Source organism: Tachysurus vachellii, chromosome 7 (assembly GCF_030014155.1).
Source record: "Tachysurus vachellii isolate PV-2020 chromosome 7, HZAU_Pvac_v1, whole genome shotgun sequence".
NCBI lineage: Eukaryota > Metazoa > Chordata > Actinopteri > Siluriformes > Bagridae > Tachysurus > Tachysurus vachellii.
The window spans coordinates 20,951,570-20,965,230 of NC_083466.1; the positions used below are offsets into that span (position 1 = coordinate 20,951,570).

Here is a 13,661-nt window from a genome sequence, read left to right on the forward strand (position 1 = left end):
AGGAGATAAAGTTATGGAGCACCATGTGAAACAGCAAAGAAGGTCTGCAGTGTGCACTCGCCTCTTATTGATGCAAGGAAAAGAGTGCTTTTGACAACACGCCAGTCTACGCTACTGGGACATCCGAGTCGAGGCCTGGCTCTGACAGTCGTACACATGGGTTACACGCTACATAAGTGACTAGGACAAAAGGCTCGACCAGAACCAGCACACATCCGGACCGAGCTTTGACAAAGACATTTGTGACAGCTATGTCGCTCTCTGTAAGTGTATGCGTTTTGTTGTTTGTTTGTTTAATCTAACACCCCTGAAAGACATACGAGTCTGGCGTGCAAACTTAGGTATTAACATTCACTGCTGTTAAATCCACTGCTGTTGGCACCAATCATTTGAAATCCCTTCGGGAGAGAGGAGGAGTAACGATCAGGGCTCAGCTTGTCCCATAGTAGTTCACCCCCAAGGGAGAGAGAAACAGAAAGACAGGGAAAATGAGAGAGGTACAGACTGAGCAGATGACAAAAGGACCCCTAAAACCAGGGGACAGATGTGGACCCCCTCCCCCGCTCATTGCTCTCGTTATCATCTGCTCCCTTTCTCTCTCTCATTTACTTATTGACTCTATTGTCTTTTAATAAAGGCAGCCAGTAAAGTCACACTTACCATATGTATAGTGTTAGGAACCAGTTGTCAGTCAGTAGAGACAATGTTCTTATTCTACAGTAGCTGTAGTAAAAGTATGATAATGAATAAAAGTATTCGCTAACAGCCTGCAATCTCAGAAAAGCTCATTTGAATCGAAGCTCAAAGAACGACTACATTTGCATTGGACTGTTCTGCATAGCCCTATAACACTGCACATCTAATGGAGAGTCATCTGACACACCTGGTTTATTCGACTGCCAATCGTTAGTATCAGTACGCTGAGCGGATCGAACGAGGCCGTAATGGGAAATGGGCCTTAGAGCAGACAGCATTAACATCATCTGTTTCCCAGAAACGCCTCGGGTTTATGAAACAGCTCCAGAGAATAAAAACCTCAGTTTTGTTTCTCATATGAATGGACGAGGCTGTTTTACTTTTTTTTTTTAAATCTTGTTGAAATGTTGAAATAAAATAATATATATATTGTCTGTATTGTGAAATGAACAGGAAAAGTCAGATTTCCTTAAGCAACTCTTTGTTAGTGTTTTTCTGACCTCCATCAGTCTTTTTCTCCAGCTTCTGTCAGTTTCTGTTTGCCAAGCAAGCAGAAAAACAAGGTCATGTTATCTCATGGATAGTTGTTTGTGTAATTTGCTGACCTGATGTAAACTGGAGTGTTATTCTGTATAGCAGACCTTATGTTTGGCTTGGCTCGCAGTTTAGTTAGTCCTGTTCTCCCAGTATGGCTTGTTCAAGTCTAATCAGAGCACTATTCACTCCCGGTGGATCTCTGCAAAGTGAGCTTGGGCTAAATTGATTTAAATCTTTTTAAATCTGAACACATTGGATTTACTTCACCAAATCGTGTTATTGGTGGCATTTCTGGTATGCTGGTGTGGTGTGATACGGCTGAATGTCCTTTCATATACCCCGTATAGCTACATGTACAAGCAAGGCCTGCTTTGCTCTAAAACCTTTAATCTCCTTTTCACCACTTATTTTATTTTCCAGTAATTTAAATATTAGTTCCCTCTATATGTTTCCAGTGATTGCTTTCCTTTTTATCTACTTTCATCATTTGTTTCTACTTAGATCTGAATGAAAGTTCTGATTTAATTCCATATCCTTTCCAATCTAGTTTTTCCATGCTTCTTCTTTTCCACAGATGGTACAATACACTCTTTTCTTCCTTTTTTTTTCATGCAGACTTTTGTATTTGTATTCCACATGACTATCTTTGTCACTCTTGTCTGTCTTTCTAATATTTGAATGGCATGTTAATCTAATTCACATTCTCCTGTGTTTCATTTATTTATTTTTTCAGACGGTGCTAGCAAAGGCGTTATATGATAATGCAGCCGAGAGCCCGGAGGAGCTGGCTTTCCGGAAAGGCGACATCTTGATGGTGCTGGAGCAGGAGCAAGATGGTGGTCCAGGCTGGTGGCTTTGCTCCCTCCATGGACGCCAAGGCATTGCTCCTGCTAACCGCTTACGGCTCCTCCAGACAGCACCGGATGCCCGCCGTGCTCCCAGTGTGGACTCTGTTTATCTCTCTCCTGTTCAACAAGGCCACCTTAATGGGCACCGCCTGGAAGATGGTGACGGGGTGTATCTCTCTCCTCCGAGCCTGGTCGAAGGAGTGTACCAGAGTCCCGCAGGGGCTTCAGGACCAGGTAGTCGCCCCCGCTCTCATTCAAGTTCTGGTGCCAGGCCACGGCCCGAATGGGCGGATATTGGCGTTGAAGGACGTCCACGCTCACCTTCTCTGAGAGGACGAACAGGAGAAGTAGGTTCAGTGTATCAGAGCCCTGCCACCGTGGCACCACTAGGGGCACAGTACAGATCTCAGGCTGCATCAGAGTCAGTGTACCTGTCTCCCAGTGCTATGCCAAGATCTACGGTCGAATCAGGAGTCGAGGCTGCTTATCTGAGCCCGAGAGAGTCAAGTATTACAGGCCATTCAGATACCTGCTATTTGGTTCCTCGGCCAGCAGGGGCAGCTGTACCTGGTGAGGATTTTTATCAGACTCCTGTGAACACTGCTCCAGTTCCACTGCTGCAAGACGGAGTAGCAAGCCAAGTTAAAACTGGTCAGGAACCTCCAGGAATGTACCAAACTCCCAGTTCACCAGGGACAGCCATGACAAGGACTCCACAAGCCGAACGCAAGCTATCTGCTGGATCTGTTGTGGTATCAGCTGCCTCAGGACAAATTGTAAACACACCTCCAACAAGCAGGTCATCTGCCAGACCGGTGGGTCAGTGTGCCACTCCCCCAGTGACTCGTGGAAAAACATCACAGACTATCGTAAAGGGATCTCCTCTTCTTGTACGAACTGGGAAATCCGGTTTGCCAGGGTCTCCTAACTTTGGCCGGAAGCCTCCTCCGCCAGCACCGCCGGTTAGAAGTGTGACCCGGAAGGATTTACTTCAGGGTCAGGCATTATCACCTGTCACAAAACCCACTGCACAGGCAGGTCCTTCTACAGAGACTAAAGAGGAGAAACAAAGACAGATGAATAAAGACGGAGGAAAGAAAACAGACATGCAGATGACAAAGAAAGACTGCATAGCCTCTGATGATGGAAATCATGATGATCAGGTAAAAACAAAGAAAAACAAAGCAGTAGATGACATTACTTGACCATGCTGTTTATGATTTGCACCAGATTTTTTAAATATTTTGAACTCGTGTTTGAGTGTTTTGTACTTGTAGATTACAATGAACCTGTGCTGTGGCATCAATGCTTGATATTTTTTAAACCAGACTCACCTTGCTGCATTTGATGTGATGTTGATTTTCGTGAACAAATAGACAAATAGCAAAGTGAAATAGAAATCTGAGTCTGGTTGAGTCTATTTAGGTTTATTTGAAACTTGCAACTTAGCAAACCTTCAAAGTATAAAAAGATACTAAGGTGTTATATTCTGCATAACAAAATGTCAGAAGTGCTAACTAACTGGTATTCTGAATGTGACTCGCAGTTAGGAAAAAACAAACCAGCTAGCTGCTTGCTACCACTGCATTCCTGAATAAGTAGGTTGAAGACTAGCACTTCTTTCCTTATCTTTTGCATTTAAAAAAAAACAAAAACAAAGAAAAAAACACCTTTGACATTTTTTCATTGTAACTTTGAACAAATGTTTTAAACTCATGGTATCTTAAGTATGTAACTTAGTGAGCCAGCATTAATGTATTCAATGTTAGAGATTTAAGCACTTATGTACGTCGCTCTGGATAAGGGCGTCTGCCAAATGCTGTAAATGTAAATGTAAATTCAAATCGCATTAACTTTGGACTATGTATAATTACAAGAATTACCTGTGATCATGTGCTTTGTTTGATTTAAAGCTAATTTCGTGAGTTTTGGATTTATGGGGCAGTGGTGGCTCAATGATTAAGGCTCTGGGTTGATGATCATTGTTCAAGCCCCAGCATTGCCAAGCTGCCAGTGTTGGGCCCTTGAGCAAGGCCCTTAAACCCTTCTGCTCCAGCAGCGCTGTATCATAGCTGACCCTGTGCTCTTACCCCAGCTTCCAACTATTGGGATAAAAAGTATTTCACTGTGCTGAATAAATGAACACTGCTTCTTCTTCTATTTGCATGTTTACGTTGTTTGGCTGACTAGCAGGTATTTAGAGTATAGCTTTTTATTTGACCTTTTCACACTAGCTTTGACCTTTCTACAGGTGTATGACACACCTCCTACAAACAGATGGCAGCAGCCAGTTCCTGCAGTTTCTGCTGAGGAGAGCGAAAGCATCTATAACACCCCCCGTGCCGTCCCCTTAAACACTGAGCACGGATCAGAGGTAAAAGAACAACATGACACAGTCGCCATACAGTGTATTCGTTATTTGTCAGAACAGCAGTCGTTGTTCACACAATCAGTTCCCAAAAGCAGTTATATGTGTGTCTCACAAACAAAAAGTCATTCCTTCGTTTAAGGGCCACACCTGTTTTTCACTGCTGTGAGCTAATTCCTTCTGTCTGTTCCTTTCCTTTTGCTCAGCTGGTCACACCCGTCTGTTTTAGGAGGACTAGCTGGTGTGACACTGTTTCTATTAGTGATTACAGTTACCACAGATATGCTTGTGCAGTTCCCCCTTTTTTATCCATTTCTAACAGAGGTATAATTACATCTATAAATATGTAATTACTGCTTACAGATGTTTAATGACACACACTCTTAATCCAGAGATTTTGCTTTTTTCTTTAATAAGGCAGTGGAAAGTACAGCCTTCATGTCCGTGCTCTTATTCCGAGCCAACATTAAGCCACAAGAACTCTGAACAAGGCCACTGAGAGCCTGCGTCATTCTAGGACGAGAACATAGAGCCAGCTCTCTGTTGAGAAATTACAATAGTGAAGAAACGGAGCACAGTTTCGCCTTTATACACAGTCCCCAATCTTAGAGAGATGGAGAAAGTTCAGATCTAAAACGGAGACTTCGTGAAGAAGGCTATTGTATGTTTTAAGATCAGCTGTAGCTGCAATTGGCAGATGTCTATGGGGTTATAATGGTAGTCCATGTGAATAACATTCTCTCTCACACACACTCTGTATCTCTGTCTCTTCCTCTCTATCTTTCTTTCATCTTCCTCTACTGTGTGTCAGATTTACGACGTCCCCACCCTTGCCCTGAATCAACCCTCAGACCTCCAGCAGCAGACCTACAATGTCCCTGCATCACTTCCTCTGAGCGATGACATAGAAGAAGATGTGTACAGTGTTCCAAGTCTTCCAGGTCTGCCTTTAGACTTGTGTGAAATCCCTGGATCAGTGGGTGAAGCAAGAGCAAGCACTGAGGTGTACTCCATCCCTAGTCCTGGAAAGTCAGAATTGTCATGTGAGGATGTCTCTGAAGCTGATGGCGGTATTTACGACATGCCCGCTCTCACAGTGGACATTCCTGCGTGCCGGCTCTCCGCATCCAGCACGGGGTCAGGTGACATCCAATGGAAAAGCTCTCTCACTGGTCTCGTTCAGTCAGCTCTAAGCTCTGCCTCAATCTCCTCAACACCTTCCCGGGATCTGGCTGCGTCACTGGCCGAGATCTTGTCAGTGTGGAAAGCAGGTCACTTAGGCGAAGTCCCACCTTCTCTTCAGCAGGCATGGTCTCGTCTTGCAGACCTCCTTCCTGCCCTTTCGGTCTGTGGTCCCTCCCCTCCGGCCGACGGTCTGCTCACGATGGTCCGGCGAGCTCTTGAAGACTCCACTACCCTTTTGCAGAGTCAAACAAGACCCCGTCTGCCCTCTCAGGAGTCTCTCTCAAGGAGACCACTTCCTGCGTTGCCGGTTGCCGAGGTAAAACCCATGGCAGGAGGAATGGGATCTCGCAAGGGCAGCTGGATCCAGGAGCGCCCACTTCCCCCTCCTCCTGTTCCTACGTTTCCGTTGCCTCCAGCACCTGCATCTCTTCCGCTTGCTGCACAGATGAGCGAGGATGAGCAAGGGAACGAATATGCAGGGATCGGGTTAACTCCTGCAGCTCCGTCGTACCCTGCAGGAGACAGTGTGGGATACGTCAAGCTGCAGGTTAGAACTTGGCTTTATTGTGTCACACTTATGTCACATTCCTAAATACAGTATCACTCTAGTTTCAACTGTCACTTTCCTCAGTTGTTGTTTTGTCGTTATCCGGTCTAGAAATGTTCCTGTTTCATATTTTTGGCATTACAACCTACATAGTTATCATTTCACAATCTCACTATATCACTGTATTAATCAACCGTTTGCTCAAAGACTTTGTACAAAAGTCGCTTTGCACGTCCTAGCATGTATAACAAAAACATAAAACATCAAATCCTCTAACTGTTCTTGTTTCTTAGAAATATATTCTGAATATAAGATCTCATTAGAAACTGAAAATGTGAGTGGTTGCATGTGAAGACAGCACACTGAGCAAAAAAAAAAAAAATCAGCCTAGTGTGGTGGTGTGCAGCGCTGCTTAGCCTGAAGCTTTTATTTAGTTGTGGTCTTCAGTGGCCTGTTCTTCTGTGTGTTGAGCAGAACATTGAGCTCGCCGTAGTATGAGTTTGGGGGAGTCCAAAGGTGGTTGTGTAATTTTTTGGGGGTTACAGCTAGACACACAAAAAAAAAAACCTCACTAGAGTAAGGATCAGATGGATATGTATTTTAATCTGTATTTTCACCCAACGTCAGTAGTGTGGTAACTTTCCTGTCTTTTGACTAGCTGTGAAACTGACACAGCAATATCCCTGATCCTGACTATATGATCAACTAGTTCACTGATATCTATCTTTTTTTAGCGTTTTTGTCAGTTGTTATTTCGTGTTGCTCATTTATGAGATAATATAATAAACCTTTGGCTAATATCTGTGAAAGAAAGAAATTATGAAAGAATACAGCATGGTGACACATCATCATTTCCCATGTGACATTAGTGGGATTTATCTTTTACTTGCTACCTGATGCAATATTTTCCATCGTGCTTGACGACACCTTTAACAAGATATCTTACAGTTTGTTAGAAAAGTCATTTTGATAGACGGCTCCTATATTTTCACCTCAAAATGGCAGGTGTTTGATGATGCTGAAAAAATTGCATTTTACCAGTCAGTGTCTTTGAAGCTCTCTCTCTTTATATAATAGCTGTTCAGTATTCAGAGTGTTCTGGTAAGAATGATAACAAAATTTCAGCTCAGGAGCTTATAGTACAGCTCACGTAACAAATAATGAAAAATGTGGGATTATGAGTTTGTTAGCACACTGTGTTATATCACAGTACAGGTTGAGTAACGTATCGTGTGTTCTTTCTTATAGATATTGTTTATATTGTTAATAATTAGGAAGAAAATTTGATATACTCGTGGTCCACTTTATTAGGAACACCAGTACATCTGCACATTCATGCAGTTATCTAATCAGCAGCAGTGCAGTGCATATAGTCATACGGATAGAGGTAAAGAGCTTCAAGTAATGTTCACTTCTAACATCAGAATGAAGGAAAAGTGTGATTTAATTGTGGAATATCTGTTAGCACCAGATTTGTTCAGATTTGAGTATATTTCAGAAACTGCTGATTTCCTGCAAGTAAAAAAACATTGTGTAAGTAAAGAGTCTGCAGGCTGAAACACCTTTGTGATGAAAGAGATCAGAGAAATGGGACCAGACTGGTCTGAGCTGACAGGATGTCTGTAAGCACTCACATAAGCATTCTTTACAAGCATGGTGAGACAGAAAAGCATCTCAGAACATCAATAAAAAAACCCATCAATCTTTGAGGTGGATGAGCTCAGCAAAACGAAGAACAGCAAAAATCCAGTCCAGAAATATGATGTTATCATGAGCACAGGTTCACAAAAACAACTGAACAGTTGAAGAATATTTTTTCTAATCTTCATTTGTTCTGTTTTGGTTCCTCTGTTCCCATTTTCCTGACTCACAGGAGTGGAACCTGATGTTATTTTCTCCTGTGGTAGTTAAACCACCTCAAAGTTTAAAGATTTGCGCATGCTGAGATGCTTTTCTGCTCGTTACGGTTGTAAAGAGCGACTATGAGCTACTATATTTTTCTTTCTCAAAGCAATCTGGTCATTTTCCTCTGAGAACTTTCATCAAGGCTTGTCCAATCACAGAGCTGTTGTTCAACCAGAGGATTTTGATTTTCGCACCATTCTGTGCTGAAAATGTTCAGTGAATGTTCAGGGAAATGACATATGTTTCTAGATATGGAGTAGAACAGGAGAGCTAATTACATTGTGGTTTTGTCTTGCTCTGGTTGAGTAGTTTGTGTTATATTAACTGAGCTGTGATTCTGTATCTTAATCCAGGGAAAGCCTGAGCTGCCTCCTGACTCACAGGTTGAAACTGGCACTTTGCAGGTCATCTCTACAAATGATACCAGAGTGAGCAACAACAACACACACACACACACACACACACACGCTTATCCACAGCAGAAGTTTTGTGTTTGCAGAAGCCAGCTTTGTTGTCAATGATTTACAGTGGCACTTTCTTCTCTCTAAGTTCTCTGTCGTTTCTCTGGGTTGTTCTCACAAATAAGTGTTTATTTGCCTGTATTGGAACAGTTAACATTATTATTACTAAACATCGTGTTCACAGAACACTTATATTTAGACCGAAACAAATATATAGTTTCCTGAGCTAGTCGTGAGTAGGTGATTGTATAATAATCCCCTTTTTTCTGTAGTTGAGTCCCTCTCCTCCTCTTCCCGTCTCTCTGTCTCTTGAGGACTCCGAGCTTCTCTCCTTCTACTCAGCCCAAAGCCTGTCTCACCTCTCCTGCTTGGCTGACGCCATCGACTCCCTGTTCAGCAGCATTCAGGGGAACCAGCCGCCGAGGATATTCGTTTCCAGGGGAAAGAGTCTCATTGTGACGGCGCATAAGCTTGTTTTTATTGGAGATACGCTCGCTCGGCTCCTCAGCTCCACTGACCTCAGGGCAAAGGTGGGTCTACATGTAGAGTCACAGAGTTTAGGCAGGATAATGCCAGGTCTCAGAGGTGTTAATGAACAAATGAATAACTGTTAACTGTTGACTATTCAAACCCCAACAAGTACACTGCATATACATTAAGTGTCTGCAGTTTACATGTAGTTGGGGTTTGGATAGTCATCACAGATAATTGTTATTGTAATGCAGGAGGGGAGGAATTACTTGATGGATGACGGCCAAAGCATGACTGACTTCGGCCATCTGTGAATAGTTTTGGGTGTGTGTTTGTGTGTGTGTTTGTGTTTGTGTGTGTGTGTGTTTGGGTGTGGGTGTGTGTTTGTGTGTGTGTGTGTTTGTGTGTGGGTGTGTGTGTTTGTGTGTGGGTGTGTGTGTTTGTGTGTGGGTGTGTGTGTGTTTGTGTGTGGGTGTGTTTGTGTGTGTGTGTGTGTGGGTGTGTTTGTGTGTGTGTGTTTGTGTGTGGGTGTGTGTGTTTGTGTGTGGGTGTGTGTGTGTTTGTGTGTGGGTGTGTTTGTGTGTGTGTGGGTGTGGGTGTGTTGCGACTAAGCAGTATAATGCTTTTCTTAAAGAAGTAGTTTAGCCAAAAATAAACCTCTAACCATTAACTATCAAACATTATACTTTTTTTTAACAGGAACATATTCAGTGGTTTTAGGGATTTTGTAAACTTTGTAAAAATGATATTACTGAGACAATAAATCTCTTGAAAAAAACTCATGACATTCATTTTGCGCAGTGCTAAACTGGAGACTACAATACCGTGGCTCATGAGTGCAAAGTGAATAATAAAGCAACAGCAAATCAGCAACAAACCTAAAAACTTTGGAAACACTTCAACCTTAACTGAAAACGGAAAGGCTATGTTCTTTCTGAACATCATGAGCTTGTTGCTGTTTCATCGAGGAAAAGAATTGCACCTTTTCAGTCTGTGATCTAGTTAGCATAATGAAAAACATTTTAATTCTAAGTTATATTTATTTATAGTGGGGGTTGTTTCTTGATTCTGAACATCTTGACTTCTTTGGACAGGTTTTCTACATTTACATTCTCATATTAACGGCACTACAGCATATCAAAAATAGCATTACAGGAATGCGCGCGATACAGAATAAACGCAAATAAAAGTATCAGATTTATTTAGGCTCATATTTCCTCTTACTGTAAACATCTGTCTGCTTTCTGCCTGTTCCACGGCTTCCGGTAGCCAATCAGATAAGAGTATGTAAGTAAGGACTTAACATTTTTGTTTTAAGTTAATGTTGATGTGTTCACTGCGGTGCTTTCTTGATTGTTTTTTGGATTTGTGACATTTTTGTTTTGTACAATTATGAGCCACTGTTGCTATGAGCTAGCATTCCCTAAAAACAAACCTCAAACACCACCCATGTCTTTGTTGGACAACAGAACAACTCACACAGACTCTCGACTGTCTCTCCAGGTCACTACATCCAGTGGACGTCTGTGTCAGGCCCTGAAGTCTGTTGTCGTTGCCACCAAAGATGCAGCTCAGAATTACCCATCAGTCGAGGCTACACAGGAAATGGTGGACAGAGTGGCTGAGCTATCCCAGCATGCAGCTGGGTTCTCTGGGCTCCTTCAGCGACTAGCAGAAATATCTTGATGTCTTCTGTCCTTTTTTTTTCATGACTATGCCTTTTCTTATGACAATGCCTTATTTGTAGTGCGTTATTATTATTATTATTATTATTTTTTTTTTTCATTTGTATGCAGAAGGGTATCATGATTGTGTTTGATTCGTCACACCGGTACTCGGTGATTTGATGGTGAAGTGTTGAACTGTGCCTCCAGATGGTTTATGTGCGATTGTGTGTGTATGTCAGTGGGAATGTACCGGTTTGTTTATCTTTTTTTTGTGCCTAGCACACGTCTGTGTGTCTTAATAACTTATTGATGGTGTTTGTTTTGGTGTGAGGACGTGTTGCACGTTTTGTAGTGGTTTCCTTTTTGTATTGCTTTGGTTTACTGCAACGGTCATTGTCATTGTCGGGCGCAGTTCTTTTCTTGTTTTACATGTACAAAACAAAAGGCTACTGGGAATTTCTATTTCTTTTTTTATACGTAGCCTCACATTCACCTGGTTTCAGTTTATGCTATAAATCTCAGACGATTCATACTGCAAACTAGCTAGAACACATGCTTATGCAGAAAGACAAGAAGGAAATCATGTTTTATTACAAAGGTAGATGGGTGACCCACTTAAAGCAGGGATTGTGCTTTTTTTCTGAGATAATTTGTAATTTTGTCCTTTCCCATGACACTGACTAAGGCTGAAACCTGTTTAGCTAGTTTTACTCCTTCTTTCCTATTTTTTTCACAGCTTTCCGTTTCATACCTCTTTTCAATCCTCATTTTTTCTCCTTAAGCACCAGTTCTGCATGTAAAGACAAAGGCATGTCAGTGTGAATGCAGTTCTGGGAAAATGCTCTCCGCTATAATAATCAATAAACCGTAACTTAAAAAAGACAGAAACAGATATACTATATGTGCAAACTTGTGATCCTTTCTCAGGGGCATGTGTCATGCCTTTAACTGGAATTCAGACAATATATAATCAATCACTTTATATTTAGAAATACTGGTGTTTATAATAATGTAGTCAGGAACAATTCATAAGCATGTGTTTGACTTAAGTTAACACTCTCTGGTACATCCACAAGTCTAGACATGAGCCTGTTCCCTGTCTGTCCTGCGCCCTCATGATTACACACCTGTCCCCTATGGTTGATGTACAGAGTCAAGACAATGCTAGTACAGGTTTACATATCTACATATGTTTTCATGTCATTAGCTTATTGTTTAAGATTCACTTTTCCCAGCAACGTGATGAAAAACGCCCTGTATATTGTTTTCACCACCTTCCCAATGTTATCATTAAGCTCATGTGCAGACATGTTGGGTTGAGTTCAAAGACGCCAACATACCTGTTATTGCCATTGTATCTATTGACATTTGGTATCACAGAATACTGCGTTTTTTACGTATAAATATACACTTGTTATATCGTTTACTTCCGTACACGACTATAACAAATAAATGGCCACTTGCGGCTTAAAAAAAGAAAGCACCGCAACATAATAGATTACACATTTGATTCTCTTTAACCTCTATTCAGTCATGTACAGATGGACTAGCTGACTATATATAACCCAATCTAAATGTTATATTTAAAACAGAAATTATTTTGTTTACGTCTACATACAAATGTAAACTCATTGTTTTGAAAAAGCAAAATGCATCAAATCTCATTTTAACTAGGAATGTTTGGCTCCTTTCACCCAGCAAGTGTTTTTTATTTATTTATTTACACTAATAAAATGTTGAATTTGGCCACAAGATGATGACTGAAGCTAGGAAAAAAATTATGCCAATTTTTTTACCCAACGAGCAGTAATGTGAATTGTGTGGATTCATTCAGTGCAACTGGATATCTTTTTGTCATTCATATGTTACATGGTATGAGTGGATAAATAAATAAATAAATGAATAAATAAATTCTTACTAAAAGTGGAGCACAATAGTGAATAGAGTGTGATTTTAAATGTGAAAGGAGTTCCTCCAAGGGTAAAATAGCGATGGGAAAGCTGACAAGTGAGTGCTAAAAGCAGTTTTGTAATACAAGAGTAGCCCTAAAAACACAAAGGCATACAAAGCTCAGTGTTTTTTTTCCCCCCTCACACCTTTCTGCCCTGTCCCACAGCGCCACCAAATGGACCACATCAGTATTACAGTCTTGCTGCAGAGCCCGACATTACAATTTGGATTTACAGAAATAAAAGCTTTTTTTTTTTTTTTTTTTTTACATTGCATTAAACCTCTTTGTTTGTTTGTATCTGTTCTCCTGAGTAATCTCATATTTAAAGACTTCTATGTCGATTATAAATGCAAAAACTGTTGAAAATTGTCTTGTGCTTAGTTGAGATGGTCTTACAAAAATCACTCATCGTATTTATTGTTTTTTTTTTATTTTAGTAACTATGCATGATTTTTTTTCTTTAAAAAAATATATATAAATATATGCACATGTAACCAGGGATGTCTCCATAGAACAGATTAGTAGTCAAAACATTACTAACAATTTGGAGATTTCCCCCTTTTTTTTGTACGAGAATGTATTTTTTCATTTTTTTCTTACTTTACAACTTCCTGGGTGCTTAATGGAGCTTGACTTTCTACTTGCCACGATGAAATTTGACTTCAAATACAGTTTTTGTTACAACGCACTTGTCTAGTATTATTTATTTCCTCCACACTGCCCATGTTATGAATGCACAAGGTAATCAGGGTGCGTTCAAGTTATCCAAACGCGACAATTTGTTTAACATTACAAGATTCTCCCAGTAACATAAAATTGGCCTGAAAGCCACTAAATACAAGGATAATTATTCAGATTTGATCAACCTGTAATCAACCTATAAACTATAACGTACATATAACTTTAAAATATAGGTATAAAGTATAACAATATCTGGTCCTGTTACAGTGACGAATTCCTAATTTACGTAGCTTTTGTGTTTTTTAAGACACTTTTTTCGACATTTTGCTGTTTCATATCTGTTA

At 40.8% G+C, this 13,661-nt stretch overlaps 1 protein-coding gene across 2 annotated transcripts in view; it reads left to right on the top strand.

Annotated features, from left to right (window-relative positions):
• Positions 1-13,324, top strand: part of efs (embryonal Fyn-associated substrate) — a 14,470-nt gene extending 1,146 nt beyond the window's left edge. Inside the window, exons 2-8 of one of the 2 annotated variants that reach the window (XM_060874867.1) lie at positions 1-263; positions 1,967-3,244; positions 4,333-4,455; positions 5,261-6,181; positions 8,440-8,514; positions 8,820-9,077; positions 10,522-13,324. The exon at positions 1-263 is cut by the window's left edge and continues 9 nt beyond it. In XM_060874867.1, the coding sequence (XP_060730850.1) occupies positions 252-263; positions 1,967-3,244; positions 4,333-4,455; positions 5,261-6,181; positions 8,440-8,514; positions 8,820-9,077; positions 10,522-10,704 (2,850 nt within the window). In that variant the 5' untranslated portion in view covers positions 1-251 and the 3' untranslated portion in view covers positions 10,705-13,324. The remainder of the gene's footprint in view (positions 264-1,966; positions 3,245-4,332; positions 4,456-5,260; positions 6,182-8,439; positions 8,515-8,819; positions 9,078-10,521) is intronic. The other variant, XM_060874869.1, reaches the window with a different exon arrangement.
• Positions 13,325-13,661: the final 337 nt, after the last annotated feature.